Source organism: Poecilia mexicana, unplaced genomic scaffold (genome assembly GCF_051168715.1).
Source record: "Poecilia mexicana isolate PSO_F unplaced genomic scaffold, ASM5116871v1 scaffold_6, whole genome shotgun sequence".
Classification (NCBI taxonomy): domain Eukaryota; kingdom Metazoa; phylum Chordata; class Actinopteri; order Cyprinodontiformes; family Poeciliidae; genus Poecilia; species Poecilia mexicana.
The window spans coordinates 22,801,112-22,822,166 of record NW_028263375.1 but is presented as its reverse complement, the minus strand read 5'-3'; the positions used below and the strand labels follow the sequence as shown (position 1 = coordinate 22,822,166).

Here is a 21,055-nt window from a genome sequence, read left to right as displayed (position 1 = left end):
TTTTTAAATAACTTTACACATAAAATTAACCAAAATATCTTGCATATTTTGCTGCCAACTTTTCACCCATGCAGAGCACCAAAACACAGGAAGCCCTGAAGGTCAAATACCTCCTTCTAGCCATCTAAACATCACCGCAAAAGTACTGAAACAAAAACATTAACAAAAAGCAGCAGCCTTGAACAGACATTAAAGAGTGAGCCACTCTTTACTCCAAAACGCTCACTGCAACGTACCAACTGCTCCTTCTGATCGGTCAAATTTGTGCTACTGCAGGACAGCTGTGCTCCTCTCTGTTGTTTGGTGAGCCCACAGTAAAAAACTCGCAGATGCAGCACTGGTCGTGTTTTGTCACTGGATCTTTATTGCAGCCGAGGTTCACTTTGTGTTTACAAAACCAGAACAGATTGCAAAGCATCCATGTGGGAAGTGAGAGAGGCGGGAGATTCACCTGCTCGCCTCTCTAGTCATGCTAACGTCGGCTAAAGGTGCGGCCCGCAGCTTCACCCGGTTACATTCACAGTGTCGCTGACATTTCACCCCCCCCCACCCCACTGCAGGTCTGGGGTCTTCACAAGCGTCGCCAGAGAGGCCTCGTTACGCAGCAGCAGATTGTTTTCAACTCCCCTTTTTAATGGTTAAAAATAAATATTTTATTGTTTACAAGCTATTAAGTTTACAATTTTGTTCTTGTAAGGTACATTCAGGACAAAAACAAGGCAACCCATTAGAGTTAAACGCTAATGCAACACTGCACAGCTTTTTAACCTCGCAAAGCCCTGCCTCTCGACCTCCAACGCTCCCCGCCTCTGATTGAACCCCTCCCGCCCCAAAATGCGTGAGTGAAGAGTGAAGGTTTGGTGCAGCAGATAGGGCAGATGCAGAGAGAGATTTAAGTCAACAAGTGTGTTGAGAGTGAAGATGGTGAGATAAGGAAGGTAAAGCAGTTGTGCAAAAAAGCTGGCATGTCTACATTCTTGCTAAAGAGTTCTTAACAGCTTCAGTGATTTTTTTTTATTTTTTTTTTTATCTTTTAGACCTAAACTTGACTATTAAATGATACATTTAATGCTCCAATCCAGCAAAATTAACTTTGAAGCACCTTTACTGGATTATATGATCATTAAGACACGCTGCAAACCCTCGGAGAGTCCTCCCCTCTTTAAATACAAACGGTGTGCACAGTGAGGTCAGAGTCTGAGCCAGTCATTGCTTCGTGCTGCGGACCGTCTCGCTGCGGTGGAGCTGCGATGAAGGTGGTTGGTGGTGATGGTGGTTTGGTTGAGGCGAAGCCTCGAAGTTGGACTGCCGCTGCAGCTGTGGCCTCTGAGCGGCTTTGGCCTCTCTCTTTGGAGTGTTGTTGAGGATGTCCAGGCTCCGGCGGCTGGAGGAGATGACGTCGGCGACAAACTTTGTGCATTCGGCGCAGATGTCGCGCAGCGTGCAGCCGTGAGCGTACAGGTGCGGGAACTCCTCCTCCACCGAGCGGCGGGACAGAGTCCGCAGGGATCTGCGAGTGGAAACGGAGGATGGGGGTGTCTTCACATCGTATATGAATCAGACATGTAGACAAATAACTACAACATTGCGTCTATAACTGGGATAACACACAAGCGCATCATGTTACAGTAGAACGGAACTGAAAGTCTAGTTTGTTTCGGTAATTCAATTCAAAAAGTGAAACGCAGTATCCAAACATACATATGGAAAGCTGAGTGGAAGGAAAACATCTGTAAGAAAAAGATGCACAAGGATAACTGCAGCCTGGAGAGAAATTGAAGGGTTTGGGGGGGATTAACGAGGCTTAGCCCACATTAGAGTGTTTATATTTTTTTGCTTAGTTCAGATGAAAGGGTTGGATCATTGAAACTGAAAAACTACGCAAATCTGACATTATCAGACTTTTGTGAGCGAGAACGTTTTACTCCTATAAAAGGGTTTGACTTTTTTTTTCTTGTTGTAAAAAAAAAAAAACCGTAAACAAAATTCTCCAAAACTTAATAATGCATCAAAATAAAGTGTGATTGCTTATTACCAGTAGTTTAGCCAATACTGCGATAACGACAGTTAGTCCACTTTGCAACTTATTTTTGGAGAATATTGTACATCGTGACAAAAAGAGCATAAAAATCTTTTTTTCTATGTTCTGGTGGTAAGCAGCTGAAAATAGTTGACACATTTATGTATGTTTACACTTTTGGCAGGATTGTTAGCCATTTCAATTTAAGGAAAAAGTGTTGCAATAATATGCAGTCTGACTGTCTCAGTCCAAATAGTTCCCTCTGCAACTTATAGTTTTGGAAGATTAAGTACATTTTGTGTTCCTTTCCACCAAAAAGGGTGTAAAAGCAGAGTAAAAACAGACAATAAAAAAAAGGCTTTATATCTATGATCTCAAGTGGATGAAATGCTTGGATGAATGGAAAGCACATCAAATTTTGAAGTGAACTAAAGCATAAAAACGATGCTTCAGCGGTGAGCCAGGAAAATCAGTCACTGTGGAGAAGACTGAGCCGTCTGACTGAAAGAACAACAATCTCAGTCGTAAAATGAAAAACCTCCCTGACAGCAGAGAAACGCGACACCACACCAGCTCCGGCTTCACACCGACTGGCTGCCTTCAAGGCGGGAGGATCGTAGTGACAGCTGGGTAATTATTACATAATGGCTGCTGAGAGGCCGTGTAGGAGGCGCTGCACTGATTACACAACAAAGGAAGGAGGGAGTGAGTTATTGGAGGTGACTGGATTGAGGAGGCCAGCTTCTAGTACTTACATGGGGAAAAGTTAGTAAATCGTCACTAATGGGATAAAAAGTGGGATAAAGAGGAACTTTAAACATTAAGGAATGTAAACTACAAATAAAAAGATAAATAGAGGGAAACAACAGTTAAATATTACTTGGTTTTACAATTAATTTATGTCCAGTCAGGCCGTCTTCATACTCAATGTGAGTTAAAAAAAAAAAGCTCAGCTGTCTTGTTGCCTGAGTTTCCGTTGAACATTTAACATTAAGTTAGCTGAATTCAGAGTGTAATCCACCACGCACAACATTGTGCATATATCAGGAGATATCCTTCAGTTTGTTATCCTGCATTGAGCTTAGTTGGACTTTCTGTTTTGTGCGGATTTTGTTGTTTTTCTTCTTTAAATATATATTTTTTTCCTAGTCAGGCTTTCTTATATTATTTTAAAGCGGTCTGGTTCAACAGCTCTCTGACCTTCCTGATGGTTTTTCTTTGGACTTTGGATGCTTCTTACTCTTTTTCATTCTTGTCAAGAGATAACCTAACACATAAGAGAACATTTTATTAATCTGAAGCCAAGCTTACACTGTGCGATTATCAGCTGTCTTAGATCAAATCTTCCGTCGTGAAAGGAAATCTGTGGTTGTGAGGTGAATCTGCGGTCGGCACACAGACAGAACTTAGTGCTCCAATTAGCAAAGATAACCTGAGAGAGAAATCCAGCAGCACCAGAGACGTTCTGAGAAAGTTGTGCAGCGTGACTGCAGACTGGTTTTTATCCCTTGTTGCCCAGCCTGAGTGCTGGCAGCTGACCTTTCTCCCTCTTCTCAACATCTGAATTGAACTGGAAGGATTTAAGCCTCGTAGCTTGGTGTCCATTTCTTAGTTGGAATAATATATGTTGCATTTTGGTGACACATCTTCCAGTTGTGCAGCGTTATGCTACCGAGCCTGGACAGTGTAACATGTTTGAGTCCTGCAGGATTTTAAAAACACAAACTGTTCTCGCTTCCTTAGTTCGATCTATAAAGGAACACTTCAGACACTGTTTGAGAGACAGAAAATAGTATTTTAACGCCATTGGCTGCTTTCTAAATTATTACTAGCTCAAAATTTGTCCAAAATTAGATGGTGTATATCTCAGGTACTGAGTTAGAGCTTCACTGTTGTTGTTTTTTTAAAATTCACTACAAATGTCTTCTCTAGACACTGGAAAACAATGCAACCCGGTTCAATCCACTCCAATGGTCAAGTTCAAACCCGATGGACAACATGGTTAAAATATATAAACTAATTCCTGTTTCTTAACAGTTCTTCAGATGGACTTCATCTCTAGGTAGTTTCAGGCCTGGTGTTTTGTCAAATCTTTCACTTTTTCCACAATTTTGGAAACTGAGCATCAAATAAACCACCAATCAAAACCACCTTCAAACATTACAAGAAACGTTTAATTAATGTTCTAAAGATGCCAGTAACAGTAACTTCTCCTCTTTATTAAGATAAGTCAACAAAGAGTATTTGCTTAATCAAATGCTAGCAGCGTCAGAGTGTCGCCCTCAGTGAAAAACACAACCAAATACTGCTGAAAAAACCAATAAACCAGAGGCTGCAGTCTAAAAATACTCCTACTATTCTTTATTTTCTGTCTTTCATAATTGTTGAGATTTGGTTAAAAAATAAAATAAAATAAAAAAAAGAATAAAAAAATGTCATACATTTCCATAAAATCACCTAATAAAGCTGAGATGTGTGAGGCTCGCGTTGGTTCCCACCAGTGATTTGTATGAATGTGCTCCAGTAAACATGTTCATAGGTTCTGGAGAACGGTGAGATTTTACGATGATGTTTTCACCTGCCGAACCTGAACCCAACACAGCTTCCCTTGTCGCCACTAAAAGGTGTTTTGTCCGGTAGTGAATGGCTGCCGCAAATGAAAGACTCTTAAAGTTGCAGCGTTTCCCCTCTGCCGGGTTTGACGGCTATAAAACGCACATATTTGTCCTGCTGTGGAGGAGGGACTGGAAATGTACACTTCTCTTTACTTTCTTTTAGCTTAAATGTTGAGTTGACCCAATTCTGTTGGCAACAGCCTGCTCTTAGCAGACAGATTGTGTCACTATCACCTTTTTTCTGGGACAAACATAGAGGTATCCAGTTACTTAGACTTTTTAAATTGCTCAATAAAAGCAAAGACTCACTTGTAGACTTGGCTTTTGTGTCCATGGCCTTTTGGGGTGCTGTGAAATCCCACCGTGTACACAGGAATATGAGCCATCTTCTTGGAGGGAATCTTCATCTGAATTCAAGAAACGCGAACAACATCCAGTCAGAAAAAGCAGAAAGTTGGAGGAAAAGAAACAGTCATGTGACATTAAGAGATGTTCATTAAAATAACAACTGACTCATACAATTTATTCGTAAAATAGGTCAGTATTATTTTACTCTCATTGCACAGCAACAAAGCACTGAACACACGTACAAACAAATGCAGACATTTTTAATTAACGGTGAGAGAGACATGAACACAGATGAGCCACAGCACCACACGGACCACAAACAACAAAGCACAACAAATCCAAACCTACACAGCACAGAACCACACATCCAACACGGGCCGGCACTGAGGCGACAAACGAAAAAACAAAAAACAAACAAAAAGAGCAACAACAAAAAAAAACAAGAAAAGAAAAGAAATTTGACGTCAACAGCGGATTAAACCAGTGCTAAAAACTAAAATACCTTTATTAACCCGTTTCTGCTGCAGCCTTTCTCACACTCCTTAACACTTTTCATGAACCATTTTTAAACTGACTTGCAAAGTAAACAACTAATAAACATAATCAAAAGATTAACAGGAGATAAACTTGTTCTACTGAGGCTGTAAGCTTTTGAATTTGCACATGTTTAAAACAGTAAAATTACATGTTCTTCTGTCATTGTGACGTTGCTGAGTAGAAATAATAGAGGTGGATAAATGTGGTTCTTTAAATCGCCTCCATTTCTGATTCACATTTTTGTCACAAAATGAAGGTCATGGAGACACCCGACTTGTTTCAACTTGAAAAATGTGCTCTGCATTATAAACTCCACATAAACCAACTAATATTCAAGCCATATAAACAGAGTAGGGATGCACCTACATGATCATTTAGGCCAGTGTTGATGTCCTATATTAACATTACCAGCTGTGGCTGATAACCAATATTACACATATTCCCCTTCCTTTTTAACACCAGGAAGAAAAAAAAATGACCAGACTGCTGACTCAGCTTCTCTGCTTCAGTTAAACACCAAACAATCCGGCTCTGGATCAGAGTCACATGACCAAACAAATGCCGCGTGATACACTTCCCCTCTCTCCTGAAACACATATACTAATGGCAACAAGATGGAAATAAACATCAGTCATTAATACTGGGCCAGTTTTAAGTATGGGGCCAAACGACTGACATAGGTCAATTAGACGGCAAATGCTAATTAATCTGAGAGAATAATAAACAAACAACATTGTTTGCTTCAAGCAATGAAAATCAACTTGCTGTATTTTTATGAGTGTAACTATTAAAACAAATATATAAAACTATTTAAAACAGAGTGACACAAGCTAGTATTTGGGAACAAAATAAATATTATATGTCTAAAGTTACCTTTGCACTACAAGAGCCACACACTGACCTGCAAGAGGAACAAAAACGAATGAGTGTTACTACAATTCAAATCTTAAATAGTTTCTAATTCCTGTGCTTCACACTCCAGTCGTTTGATATCAAGCTGCAGAAATTATTGCATGAAAACAAGTTCGATTGCCTTATCATTTATCTTCGTTTATCTATCAAACCTTTAAAGAGTGAAAAACATAACAGTGGCTAATGTTTTGGAGAAATTCGGTCTTTCCGTGTTTCGTGTGAAGCTTAAGCACGAGATCAATGTCTAAAGATAAAATGAATAACAATAAATATTCCAAGAAACGCTCAGAAGGTCCAGTCAAAACTTTTCTCGGCTACCTTTTGCACAGTAAGCACGTAGAGGGCCACGAGAAGAGAGGGAATCTCACTCTGCAGCAGCAGCAAACCTGAGGAATCAGACGCAGTAAATACCGACGGCATTCACTGCAAACACAGCAGAGGAGACGAGGAAACCAGAGCTGCTACCTTTCCTCGCTTCAGGTTGCTGTACAACTCCTTGCTCTGAAGATATTTCTCCATTTCTGCCTTGACGAGTACCCGACGCACGTTGATGATCTCGTCCAGCGTAAGGGCCAGACTCTCAACGGGGTGGCTGAACTCCTCCTGAGGAAAAACGGAGGATAAACACACGAACGTATGAGTTCAACGATAAATATATTCAGAAGGCGTAATAAAGAGGATATTCTAAAACCTGTAAAGTTATTGTTCACGTTGCAGAACGTGCATCAGCATTCCTGCGGCACTAGTTGCTTTCATGAACAGCATCTCAGTAGGACATCCTGATCTTTACTTTATACAGATGATGAGGCTCTGCCAAGAGTCTGCAGCCGTTTGGGAAGTGGCCAAGAAGAGAGTCAGCTCAAGTTAGAGGTCATGGATCTATACCAGAAAAATCTGGATTCTTCCTCCAGATTGGGGTTAATCTCCTGCCTCAAGGGAAGGTTCGAGCATCTTGGCGTCTTCTTTAAGAGTGATGGTACGACGGAGAGATCGGAGCGTTTCTTATACCGATTAAGATGAAAAACAGAAGCCAAAGCTCCGGATTTAAACGTCCACCAAAATATTAGAAGACCAAGATCAAGACTGAGGATATAATTTAACATCCTCTATGTAGAGAGAGATGTCAGATTAGAGCCACTGGGTTAGTTAGGGTCACTTGAACCTGTAATTATGTTGCCCTTTGGTTGTCTTCCATTAGAGGAAGTGATCCAAAACGTGGGTCAGTCCTAGTAGATCTACTCTGGTCTTGGAACTCACTGGGATGTCCAAATAAAAACAAAAAAACGTCACTGGGTTTTAACCAGTTCCTTGACGTTAACGTTTCCTGTTTTGCTGTGAATGTTCAGTAAATTTTGTGTGCTGTTGCCAGTCTCGGCCAGGACTCTCTTGTGAAAGAGATTTTTTATGTCAGTGGGATTTTGCTGGTGAAATAACATTTCATAAAAAACAAATGGGAAGGGGAATGTTTTGAATTAGGTCCTGATCCGTTACTGCCACAGTGTGTGTGTGTGTGTGTGTGTGTGTGTGTGTGTGTGTGTGTGTGTGTGTGTGTGTATCAGATTGGATTGATAGACGGATGGATTAGAGGTTTTAACCATTTCATCTGATCTTTATCTTCTCACTTATTCGGAAAAAAATGGAGGTCTGAAAGACACAATGCTGAATCCAACTCTTCACGGTGTTCTCTCTTCACCATCTTTTTTTTATCTCACCATCCACTGGTCTCCGCTTCTGGAGTCCGTTGTCGTCTCGAGGCCCTCCGTGGCCTCGTCGACCGAACTCAGAGACAGGCGAGCGGGAGACGGCGGCGCCCAGCCGTAGACAGGGAAGGAAGCTGGGCGTGGAGAAACGGATTCAAAGTCAGCGAGAAGGAAACGATAAAATACAGAGAGGTGGAGGGGTTGTGTAGCTGAGACTGCATGAGGAAGGCACATGTACCGGCCTAACTACTCCATGAATTACCCATCAGCCTCTGTCGTTCGGCGCCATCTCAGATCTCAGCCGCCGTACAGCGTTCGGCGAACTCCTCTAAAGCCGTCGTGTATTATTAATCTGATTTCAGGAGAGAGATTTGGCCCGGGCTGCTACGTCTGCGGGGCGGGCGGCCGTCACACGGCTCAAACTGGGTGCCTCTCTGCTGCTGCAGACGGAGGCCATCGATTTGGCTCAAACAGGCCGAGAAGACGGCTGAGTCAGGCCAGCAAACATCATCCGTACATACAATTTGGATCAACTGCTGACGACAGATGCAGCTTACAGGCTTACATCCCTACACAGCCCCCAGCGTAAGCATAGGGCCCCCCCTGCTGGCAGGGTTGAGTACTACACGATGAACCTCTGCGGACTGCTGTGCGGAAAGCTGGGAGTGGACCCGGATCGTTTTTCAGACGGCGAGGCTGTTAGTGCACAAATTGTTGCCACCGAGCCGAACCTTCGCTGCTGAAGCCCCATCGCCCAGTCTGACTTTATCAGCACATCTTTTTTTTTTTTTAATCCAATTACAATCCATCAAACGTCTGTTAGCATCCGCAGGGCTGATCTGATCCCCATCAGTGGCTGCTGTTCCAGCGTGGAGAGAAAAGGCTCTTATTTCAGCGAAGCAGCAGTAATTTAATAACTTTTTGTGCTTGAAGCAGAGAACGGAGGCAGCAGCGACGTAATGTCTTCGAAAATCACCAAATTATTCCGAATTGTGTCCAGCCCAAGTCAGAAATGGAGGAAATAAAGTGTGACGTTTGTAGTAAAAACAGTGGGTTTGCTGCTGGGCTGGTTACCTAACAAATATATAGTTCCAGCACAGAATAAGAGCTTAAATTTCACTGTTTGGGATAAGGAGTTACAGAGCTGCCCCTCCCCCACGTGTTGCTGAACACTGCCAGGTAACTGGTTGAAACATGACTGCTACATGGAAGGTCATGCTGAACATTAATTCTCCGGTTTTTAGAACCACTGGAAAGTTTGTCGAATGAACGCCACATGGCGTTTACCGCCACCACACTCTTATTTTTTTCCCAGGCTTTCTAACATATTTTGAAGAAAACATGTTTTTTTTCAGAGTGTGACAAATTTCCCCTTTTTCCATTAACCTCAAAGTCAAAATCTGAGGACAGAGTCACTAGTCGGTGCTGATGAAAATGATCCAAAATGACTTTCCATAATGCCACAGTTTTCCCTCGCTAGCCTATAAATAAATTTAAGTAAATAAATAAGTGTGCCTGTGCATTTATAGTTTAGTATTTCTTTCTGTGTACTCTGGTAGCCAAGCAACAACCATTCATTTCATTAGGAAGAAAAATATGGGTGTTTAGAAAAACTCAGTCATGTCATAGAAGATAACGGGGAGCCACCTCTCTCTCTTACTGATGTACTGCAGCTTTAAAATCCTATACTTGTCAAGCTAACAACTGCATGTCAGTCAAGCTGTTGTTAACCAATTAATATAAACCTATTATTTTCCCAGTGATGCTTTACAGCGTGCAGAACTGAAAAAAATGGTTATTCGAGTAAGTTTACTTGAACATTTCTTTAACTGGTGTTTATTCTATACCTAAAATAACTTTTTGTTCTGTCCAAACTTTAATTGCTGTGCTTTTGTAAAGCCGGCAGGTAAAAACAGGGAAACAATTTAAGCCTCTGTTTGGCTTCAGCCAACATATCTTTACTGAAGTCAATTGAACTGAAAAAAAAAACAACAAAAAAACCTAAATTTCATAAATCTCAGATTAATTCTTAAGCAGATTTTTGGAAATTTGTCCATCTTTTGTCTTATTTTTCATGTCTCACTGCATCCAGTGATGTCATGTTTTTATTTCCCTTTGCAGAACGAAGATGCATCACGACCACCTGGATTTGCTTTCTGATGCTTTGTCTCCCTCTAGAGGAGGAGAATTGAAACTGCTGCTGAGAGCAAACAGCTGGGTTTCCCAATCATCTTCCTTTCAGCCAAATTAAAGGGGCCGCAACACTCCAACAAGCTTCAGATGCGAGTCAAGATGCAGATGGGCAGGAGAGTTTAATGGCTGCACATCTCTGAATTGGCTGTGATTGAGACACAAAAAGATTTGAGTTTCTAAATAGTCCTGCTATCTCGCAAAAGTATTCACACTGCTGAGACGTTTTCACTTTTTCCCCACATTACGACAAAACCTTCAGAAATATTATTGGGAATGTTATGTTGTAGATCAACACAATGTGGATCATATTAGTAGAAAAAAAAAACAAAAAAAACATCCTACTGCAGTTTTAAAACATTTTACCAATAAAAGTCTAAAAAGCTTTGTTGTTTAAAATCTCCTCAGCCACAAACCGTTCATTGATCTAAAGATATTTGGTGAGTGAAAATCCATCAGACCTCGGTGATAAGGAGGCGCTCCGGCACCAGTCAGCGTTCTGGACCGCGGCCTCACGTCCTGCAGTCTGACCGTCTCGCCCAGCTGGGCTGACTCCGACAGCGAGGGAAGCATGTCCCCGCGGAGGAAGGCCAGGTCCTGCTCCGAAAACGATCGGTCTCTTTTCAGCGGCGCCGGAGAGCTCTCAGTCCTCCTCATGTCCCCGCTGTCCGGGGACTCCTCCTCCTGCCAGGGTTCAACGAAAGATGGATATTATTACACACAGTGTTGGAATAGCATGAAAAAATAACAAAATGATACATTTATTTATCTATGCTACAACGTAGCATATTTTTTAAAATCAAAATTCTACATCTCAGGTTACTGACCTCCATCTAACTTATTTTTACATTGTAACTATAAATGTTCAGTGTGAATTTATCTCTGGTTAAACTTAAATTCTCTTTCAAGTGAAAGATGTACAATAGATGCTGAACAAACACTGGAAAATAGATCTAGGTTTGGGGGATCAACAGGACTAGCACATAGTTTAGGTAATGGATGTGCAAAGTTTAGCATGTTTTCTTCAGTCATGTCTGAGAAAAATTTAACTTTTGAGCTAAAAGTGCCAACACATTTAAGCCAATCTGCTAGGTTTTTAACAATAAGACAGTGTCTAAAAAAATCAATATATGATTGCAAAAAAACAAAACAAAAACACAGTAAATCAGTAGAATTACTGCCTACAGGTTTAATTAAATGTTTTTCTTTATCACCTGATATTTTATTCAAGTTATTACAAAAATCTGCTAATATCTCATAGGTCTGTGTTCAGACATTTTGTGCTGCAATACTGTTGAAAACTATAAAAGGTAATTATTTAAGTTCTTAGTTGTAGTTTTTATTAATTGAAAGACAGATGAGGGTATATATTTATCTTTTTTTAAGCACTGAAGCAATTTGAACGCAATCCCAAGTGACTAACAACCAGTTAAATCAGCAGTCCCCGAACCTTTGCCTCTAATAATAATAATAATAAATATACATTCAAATTCATATCCTGCTTTTTAAAACAAACAATGACAATTCCATGCAATTTGTCTTCATTAAATTGCAAATTTCAAAAACAAAATGTGAAGCAGACTTTCTAAAAAAAATTGATCAAGTATCCAAGGTAGTTTTCCAACATTTACAACACGTTATTACATATGTCAAAAAAAAGAAGAAAACAAGCATTAAGACCTTTCAGATGGAAGAAATATCTTTAGTCTGGATGTTGTGGGTGTTTGTGCGATCCTAAATTTTACAGGTTTGATATTTTACAAATAACTAAATCTGCATAAAAATGTGTCTCTTTGTCCAAAATTAAAAAAAAAAAAAAGGATTCACCTCTCTGCAGAGAAGAAACTAAACCCACCAGTGCAAGGAACAAGAGTGAGAGAAACACAGAATCAAAACGAGCGACTGCCGGTGGGTCTTTTCCCACCTCAGAGATGTTCATCTCCTCCATCTCCGCCAGCGTCGGGGCCTTGAGCAGGATGCGAGGCCGCAGCGACGGCCGGGGCTCCGACACAGACAGATCGATGCATGACGTAGATTTGACATTGCAAGGACACGTCTGAGCCAGACAGGGCAGCGAGCCGAATGCTGAGAGAAGAGAAGCAGACGCAGCATTAGGGGGGAGCCAGGAGCTCTCAGATGGTGAAGGCAGGGGGAAGCTCAGACGTGCTTCGTGTGCAACTCCGGCGTCTGGAGCTCATTATCGCAATCATTCGGCGACATCAGAGTGACTGTAGCTGCTGCATTTTTAATAAGTGGGTCACAGAAATCTAATGCATTTCTCATTTTCATTTAATCTAAAACATTAATGCCAACCTGGGCATTACTCTGTCCATCTGTAACTGACATTTGGGGTAGGCACTCATTTTGCTTTCTTTCATTAAAAAAAAAAGAAGGAAGTAATAAAATTGAAGCGTCTTCTGTTCTGTTTACTAAAACAAAACATGACCAGTGTTACTGATGCTTTCTTAATAATATGCAAACTTTGTTCAACTTTATTTCATCTTTTCTACTCGGGTTTCTCCTGGCCCACACAGGTCACCTCAATAAGACGAAATGTTCTCATTTGAAGATGGAACCGCTTAAAAGAAGCAGTCAAAAACAGACGTAATGTGATGCAAAAAAAAATAAAATAAAAATTCTGTTTGTTGGTGAGAGCTTTTATATGGTGATAAATATATATAATGTGAAATATAAAGTGCAACAGTACATTTAGTATGAATGTTGCCAAGATAAAGAAATTAAGTCTAAGAAATCAACAGAAAACGTAGATTTTATGAACTGGTTGCTTTTTGTTGAACCGATTAGCTTCATAGTTTCTAAATGGTTGCAAATTTGTTTCTTACTTTTTACTTCTTAGTGAAGGCTGAATGAACAGTCACATGTGCTGAATTAAAGGCTAGTTATTATTATTTTATTTTTTTGTGAAATTAACATAATCAGAAGGTCAGGATTGTTTTCTTCGTGACAGAGGCAGTGGAGCTCAAGAGTGTCTGCGATTAATTGATTGAAATATTATTTTCTCTGCTGTGCGTAACTAATAAGGCCTTTATAGAAATCGGATCGTTTTACTTTATGTTTTTTAAGACTTGGAGGCTTTAAAGTGCATCTGTCCTGTTATTTATGTTCTTTCTCCCACAAAAAGGACAAACTAGCCGACCTTCATCTGGAAATAGCTGATCAGTATTTGTAAAATTTGACACCATGTATCAGCAAAGTGTCTGCAACTATAAACAGAAAGGTATTATCATATCAGTGTTCAGGTCTACCTTATAATTCTACTTAAAATGACTCAAAAAGACAGAAAACAGTGACGGAAAGGCATTTCAAAACTTATAAGAGAATACATTTAAAATACAACCAATTAAATCTGTCATAATCTAAGTTACATGTAGGAAGGCTTCAGTTGGAGCCAATAGAAGTTGTTTTTAGTTGCATTTAATCTGATGGCCAGGAGGAGGTGACACATTATTAGAAATGTGCGTAAAAGTCTATGGAAAATTAAATTCAGGTTTAAATCACTTCACTTTATCTACAATTCAAAATGAACGTCTTCTTCTCAAAGCACTTTATCAACATACAGAGCGACGATCAATTCAGATCAATACATGCACAGTTCAGATCCAGTACAATTCAAACCGAATGATTGATCACCTCAGCGGCTGCCCATGTGATCATAATAACGGGTTTACTGTTTGTGGACACGTGTGGCTGTAAAATGGTGAACATCACCAGAATGATGCTTTTTAAATTAGCTTAGAGGATTAAAAACTCGTTTCAGGCAGCAGGAGGAGGCGCCTCCTCTGGGGTGCCATTCATGCAAAACTGTCACTGAACCTCAGTAAACATTTTCCTGTAGAGTTCACCATTTTAATTAAAATTCAGCATCTTTCAGCTCCCGTTCTGGTGCTCTTCTTTAGGGAGACAAACATCAACCTGAACTTCTAAACGTGGCTGCAGAATTAATGTCTCTGTGTTGCAGAATCCAAAAGACGTTTGTCAATTTAAATCATGTCAGGAACAGAATCTCCTTTTTAAAGAGGATATTTTGTACCTTTTTAGACCAAAACACCTGAGACACAGTCATTCATTTTTTTTCTTCAGATATTTTTACTAACTTTTTCCTTTAAGCTCTTTTATCATACTTTGTCTCTCTCCTCTTGGTGTGATGCATTAACGGATTATGCTGTTTAATGCCTCGAAACTGGAATCAACATTTTGTACGATACTTCAGAGGGTGAAAACATAAAAGTTTTGCTCTTACGCCTGGCGGTGTGCGGCACCACAGGCCTGAGCTTCCTCTCCTGCTTGATTTCTGCCAGAATCCGGTCATGAAGCGAAGGCTGCCGCGGAGGAGGAGGAGGAAGGCTGCGCTCTGAGACCTAAGCAGAAGAAAATATTTCACCACATCTGCTCATTCAAAAAAAAGAAAAAAAAAAAAAACACTAGAAACCAAGCTTTTCCACCAGACAAAGTTGTCCTATTTATACAAAAAGCAACGGTAAAGTTTTCACACCCCTAAAACTTTTCCAGATTCTCTCTTGTTACAACCACAAACCGTCTAGTTTCTAGAGCAAATATCGCAGTGCACTTGAAATAAGACAAAACTTACTTAAAAATAAACTTCTAAAGGAATAAGAACTTTTTCCAAGTGAACAATTTCTTAAAATTGATGAAAACTTACCAGTTTCACTGGCAGAGCATTTCACTTATAACAAGAAAATCTTAGAACATGTTAGACTTGAGATTGGATCAGAGGTTCGTCTATAGAAAACAGAATCTATCTGCCAAATCTTCAGCTAAGAGAGTAAAAAGCAACAAACTTCAGCTGTAGATTTGTAAATAGGAAGAGACATGTCCGCAAAAGACCTGCAACTTCAAGCAGCAGCTTCTTCTAAGTACAGATTGCAAAACATTTTTGAAGAGTTAAAGTTTTTTGTTTTTTTTATCTGCATCATTTGCTTTCAGCTCTACTTTGTGTTTACGAAACAAAACCCCAATAAAATACGTAGACGTTTGTTGTAATAGGTTGTAATTGATCCTGCAAATGGATCCACTTACAGGTTTAAGAGGAGGTCTGGATCTGATGAAGTCCAGGATCAGCTCATGGGCGCTTCTCTTCACTCTGGTAGGAATATCACCGTCCACCTTTACAAGGCAGGAAACACAACGTCAACTTAGGGAACGCTAAAAACAACAACAGCAACAAAAAAATCATACAGTCACCCACTATTACATCAGAACAACATCTAATTGCAACAAAAAAATGTTATGTTGAAGCTTCAATAATTGACTTTTAGGCCTCTGACAGCTTTAAAGACACCAGGCTCTTTAAAGCACACATGAGCAGCACTAGCTGTGATTTGTAGCTTCACACAACGCAACTCTGTGTTGATGTACAAACACCATAAAACAGTAACAGCTGAACACCGCTTTCAGCATTGAAGCAATTATATAAAAAACCCTCCAATGTGGCCAGAACAACAGAAGGCAGGAGGGTTTCATTAATATTTGTGTCGCTGAGCTGAATAATGCATCTGGCCGTGGGGAAGGCCTCCAGGCTAACTCCACCACACCATCACCGTTTGCTCTCTGGGTCTGAGTTCAGCGTCTTCCTGCCTCACCTGAAGCTCTGCCAGCTGGTGATGAAAACATCTCCCAGCAATTGTCATTAAAATTTTTATTTTATTTATTTTTTTCTTTTGTGGATAACATTGTTGGGGACGATTTGAAACCCAAATCAGCTAACTGCGCTAAGTTAGCTGCTGTAAAACTGTGTAAGCTGAAGGCTGATCTAGGTGTTCAGTATCTATAGCAAACAAACTGAACTCAACATGTCTAAGTTGATGAACTCCGGCTGTTTTTAGCCTGTTTGTATCAGTTTTAGTTGCTACAAGGCTAGAAAGTTGGATCTTTGATTTTTGTTTTACCGTTAATTTCTGTCCTCTGTGCTTCTTGGATTGAATTTTTATGCGAGATTTCTAACAATTATCTCCTCTTAGCTGATGTTTTAGCTTCTGTACTGATATCACATTGTGGACTTCATGGGAATCTCCGCTAAAGACGCCGAAGAGCCGCACTAAAGCTGAATGAGGCCCTAATCGGAATGAATTCCAGTTCACATGTTTTATAATATTCAAGCAATAAATGATAGATAATTGAATTAGTTTTTTTGTTGTTGATGCTTTATTCTTTCTTTTCCATTTCTTTTGCCTTTTTTTCTTTTCTCTCTTTTGTTAGACTAGATTCTTTGCTCTTCTTTTTTCCTTTTCACTCTCATCCTGCCCTGGTTTGATCTGGCAGACATGTCTGGTGTGCAGCGCATGAAGAAGATTAGGTAAAAAGTCAGAGGTAAGAGAAAAGCTCAGTTTCAGAGAGCTGCAGAAAACATATATATATGCCACGTAGTAGGCTGAAGTGTATTCCAGGAAAAGGTTTTCGTGTCCTCACAACATGAGGTGTTTACTAAACACTTCCGAGGCTTCCTCTGGGACTGATGCTTCTGTTGGATGAGGCTAAGATTGAGCGTTTTTATAACAAACACTTCTGGTGAACCTTCTTCACATTTCCAATTTAGAAGTTACATTCGTTATTTAGCTTTTAGACATGAACCAAAAGCTAAAATGTCTCTTTATTTTCCATCTTTATTCCCCCAGCAGCTCTTCTGTTGTTCCAGTAAAAAGTTTGAACTCTTCCCCCTCGATCGCAGCGCTAGCTGAAGCCGTCGACTCTCACCATGACTTTGCGAAGCTGGAACTTGCGAGCTCGGATGTCCTGCATCAGCATCTCGAAGGGCGTCAGGCTGAACTCGGTGGGCAGCGGGTTGAACGGCTGCTCCTGGACCTTCTTCAGCTTCACCCCCTGCCTCAGCTCCTTCATCAGCTGCACCCACAGACGAGCCTGGTGGTGTGGGAAACAACAGCAACACATCTGGTTCTGTCAGCGTGACGGCTCCGCCCGCACCCGCTCAGACACACAGCGCTGCCGTTGTCCTTTCTGTGAACTCTGTCGCCTCGTCTCACCCAGTCTCTGTGCTTCAGCGCGTCCAGCTCGGCCGTGGATCGGTCCTCCAGAGCTTCTTCGGAGGAAATCTTCTTCAGCATCTGAGTGGCACAAAACAAATGTCAAACATTTATACCGCTCGTGTTTCTGGATCCCTTCTAGAAATCACTTAAAAGCGATTCAGAGTTGGTGGAAAGACTCGAAAAGTGCTATTCAGAGGTCCAGTCTGGCTGAGCCTGAGATTCTTTGCAACAGCGAATGAGTAAAGATTTTTGTCTGTGGATTTTTGCAAAGCCGGTAGAGACGAACACAAAAGGTGCTTCTATCACTTGAGATCCTGAGAAAGGTAATTTAAAGTTAGTGGCTGCACAACAGCACAATGGGGAAAAGTTCACAGGGAATGAATATCTTTGCAAGACACTGCAGGTCTTATCACCTTCACCTATCAGTGATTCAAGGCTGGTCGCACACATCCTGCTACAATTACAATTATGTTACAGTTACAGCTATGAACAGCTTAACTAAAATTCACATTTCCTATGATTAAAAGAAATACATTTCAAGCTGTTAGCACATTTAAACCTTATGTTTTATTTTCAGAAAATGCCTATAAACTCATATGCATAAACTTGGTATTTAACCTCATGAGCTTATAGAAATGTACTTATTGTTTTACCATCTACACAAAAATAACTCGCTGAAGCTAGACTAAGTTGATGGTTTTGGGCTTTGTTTTGGATTTCCATCCACTGGATGACCGTGCTTACAGGTTTAAATCACAGTAGGAACTCAGACAGTTAATGTCATGTTGACGTTCTGGAAGAAACTCTACATTAGAAATGTATTTTCTTCACTTAATTTGTGTTTAAAGCATTCATCAATCGAGTCTTATGGTGACATACTCATGACTTTGGCTACAAATATTATAAAATGTCATGCAGGATCATGTATTCACAAACATCATGTTTTACAAAAACTAATCATTGATACAATGTGATAAAGCCACTTATTTTCGTCATGTTGTATTCAGAGTTTCTAATTATTCTTGTCCCTAAACGTGTAAAGTTTTATCTTCTCGTCTGATTTGGCCCTTGCTCAGGAAACAACCTTTCTGACACGACGGCGCGGTGACGTACCTCCTTCGCGTCTCTGATCTTGACGAGGAAGGTCTGCAGCTCCAGCGTCTCCACAAACAGAGCACGGCAGACGGCCTGGTAGTGCTCCGGGGCCAGACTCGGGTTGGCCAGACGGGACGCACAGAGCACCACGACCTGACGGAACAAACACACCGGCCTGATCGCTCCCTCCTCCTCCTCTTCCTCCTCCTCCTCCTCTTCTTCCTGTCCGCTGTACCCCTCATCGGTAGCTCCGCTGCCAGCGGAGGGGACGCCCTCGCCGCCCTGATCCCCGCCCGCCATTCGCTCGATGAGGCGCTCCAGCTGCGGGCTGAGCTCCCGCTCCTCGTTGTCGTTCAGCCCCCAGTCCAGAGCTCGGTAAATGGCCACACCGAGGGACTGAACCAGCTGCAGGCACCAAGGGAAGCACAAAGAATAAAAGTTGTTTTTTTAAAACTATATGATGTTAACAGTAAGACATTTCTAAAATACAGTGTTGAGAATAAATGGGTACACCCCGACAGACTTGTCAGAAAACCTTTAGCTTCCTGTCAGAGTCAACATTCACTATTTGATACTATTCTCCAAAATATTCCCACAGATGTGGGATTTCAAACATGATGTTTTCATTTTGCGCATGCAAAAAAGTTACAAGCGTGATTACGCCAATGAGTACTCCACTGCGTTCAGAAATGAAAAGAATAATGACATGCCCAACAACAACCACTTTGGTCATTGGTTTCCTTAAATGTCAGAAATGTTCATTTGTAAAATATGTTTTCTTTTTACTTTTGTCATTTTAACACATTGAAACAAATAAAACTCTTTTTTTTTTTACATTATTACTCAGATTTATTACTCTCCTAACATTTACTTTCTTTAAACCATTACTTTAAAGTTAGTATTTAAGTTTTTTTTAAATAAGTAACAAAATGTTTTCAGCATTGTGTTGTATAATAGTGTTAGAAATGTTATTTTTCAGTAAATTACTAAACAATAAAAGTCAAGTTGAGGTGTTATTTTGTGTAAAGTCTTGTATCGCAAGCTAGCTATTTAGCATATCATGAAAAAAAGACTTTAAAAGTTGCTTTGTGCTTTTTACCCGTCGCTCTGCGATTGGTGGAAGAGGAGCGCCTTCATTATCATCTGGAAAAAAACAAAAACATGAAAACCAGTCAAAGCATCGCTGAGAATCAAAAGATTTCTATGATCATCAATATTGAAAGACAAAAATGCTTCAACACAGGAGAGCACATTTTCAGCATTTCCAATTTTATTGCAGTATTATTGCTGAAAAGTACAATAACAGTATTCATTAAGACTAATCCTTATTTTCAGGACATTTTTCTGTCTCCACTTTTCTCTATGGGCGTTTAATGGAAACTATTTAAAGAGTTAAACATGTTATGGATACATATAACATGAATGTATGACACTTGATGCTTACATTCTACCAATCATTGCATGATGATGAATGCAATTCAATATACTGTACTTGAAAAATATTACATTACGTCTGCAGCATCTTTATGGAACTATATGAATGGAATTGCGTAAATAAACTTTTCAATGACATATATAATGTATTGAGATGAGTCTGTATAAATGATTGGTAATTGGTAGCTGGAGAGCAGCTTATTTAATATCCAACTTCATAAATGGCTTAGTGATGAAGCTGTAAAGAACGGCAGAAAGGCTGGCTGCAGCGTCCTACATCAGGAAGAAACTAGACTACAAGAAATCACAGAAAGAGAATGACCTACGAAACGACAGAATACTAAATGAAGCTCCTTAGATTCATGACAAACAGCAGACAATGAGTAGATTACAGAAAATAACTTTAAATTATCGGCTGTCAAAGCAAGACAAAACATCCACAAGGTGAGTAAGAAGTGGCGCATGATGAGCACAGCTATTTGAATTGGCTAAAGCTAATCATCATTATCTGTGCATGGATGAGTAAAAAGGAACCAAGCAGGAGGAAGACGGATGGAAATGACGAGAACCAGACGGAATAATAACAGAGGAGGAGACGACAGAGGAGAATTAGCAACAATGGCCAGGTGTGAATTGTAGACAGCAGGTTACAATGCGTGCAGCACAGAGCAGACTATGCAGGCTTTCAGAGTTAAACACGAACCAAAACAAATACATCCTGAAGCTAAGACGGGAGATTAAAGAACTGAAATAAAACCAGAAAAGCTCAACAGACCATCACATCTATTCAGAAACACTGCAGAAAACACATCACACCAAAAACAATTACATCTGGACACACCAGGACGATAACTTTGGATAAAAATACCCCCATCTGACGTTATCAGGGTATTATTTTGCCCTGACCAAGTTGTACCCTGCCAATGACAGCTGAAAATAGAAACAAAACTATCAAGACAAAATCCAGAAGAAATGTCCACTAAGTTGAGTGAATGTTTCTCTTGAGCTGACACTAGCAGTCTAACTAGTCAGGCTGTCTGCACATGTAGCTAGTCTGCTGACTCCTGCCACACAGACATGTTTTTAACCTGCTGTCGTTTTAAAACAGCAGTAAGTAACGCAAAACAAGCGACATTGTTGTACCGTACTCCAATGTTTTCCTATTCGTGTTCACAACCGCAA

General features: G+C 40.3%; 1 protein-coding gene across 1 annotated transcript in view; it reads right to left on the bottom strand.

Moving 5' to 3' along the window:
• Positions 1-341: 341 nt before the first annotated feature.
• spire2 (spire-type actin nucleation factor 2) overlaps positions 342-21,055 on the bottom strand; it is a 28,441-nt gene continuing 7,727 nt past the window's right edge. Inside the window, exons 2-15 of the mRNA XM_088006432.1 lie at positions 19,539-19,582; positions 18,458-18,844; positions 17,342-17,422; positions 17,055-17,219; positions 15,381-15,467; positions 14,584-14,701; positions 12,247-12,407; positions 10,784-11,006; positions 8,145-8,266; positions 6,898-7,035; positions 6,751-6,818; positions 6,394-6,421; positions 4,945-5,042; positions 342-1,510 (exon numbers count right to left, since the gene is read on the bottom strand). Coding sequence (XP_087862558.1) covers positions 1,207-1,510; positions 4,945-5,042; positions 6,394-6,421; positions 6,751-6,818; positions 6,898-7,035; positions 8,145-8,266; positions 10,784-11,006; positions 12,247-12,407; positions 14,584-14,701; positions 15,381-15,467; positions 17,055-17,219; positions 17,342-17,422; positions 18,458-18,844; positions 19,539-19,582 — 2,024 coding nt within the window. The 3' untranslated portion in view covers positions 342-1,206. The remainder of the gene's footprint in view (positions 1,511-4,944; positions 5,043-6,393; positions 6,422-6,750; positions 6,819-6,897; positions 7,036-8,144; positions 8,267-10,783; positions 11,007-12,246; positions 12,408-14,583; positions 14,702-15,380; positions 15,468-17,054; positions 17,220-17,341; positions 17,423-18,457; positions 18,845-19,538; positions 19,583-21,055) is intronic.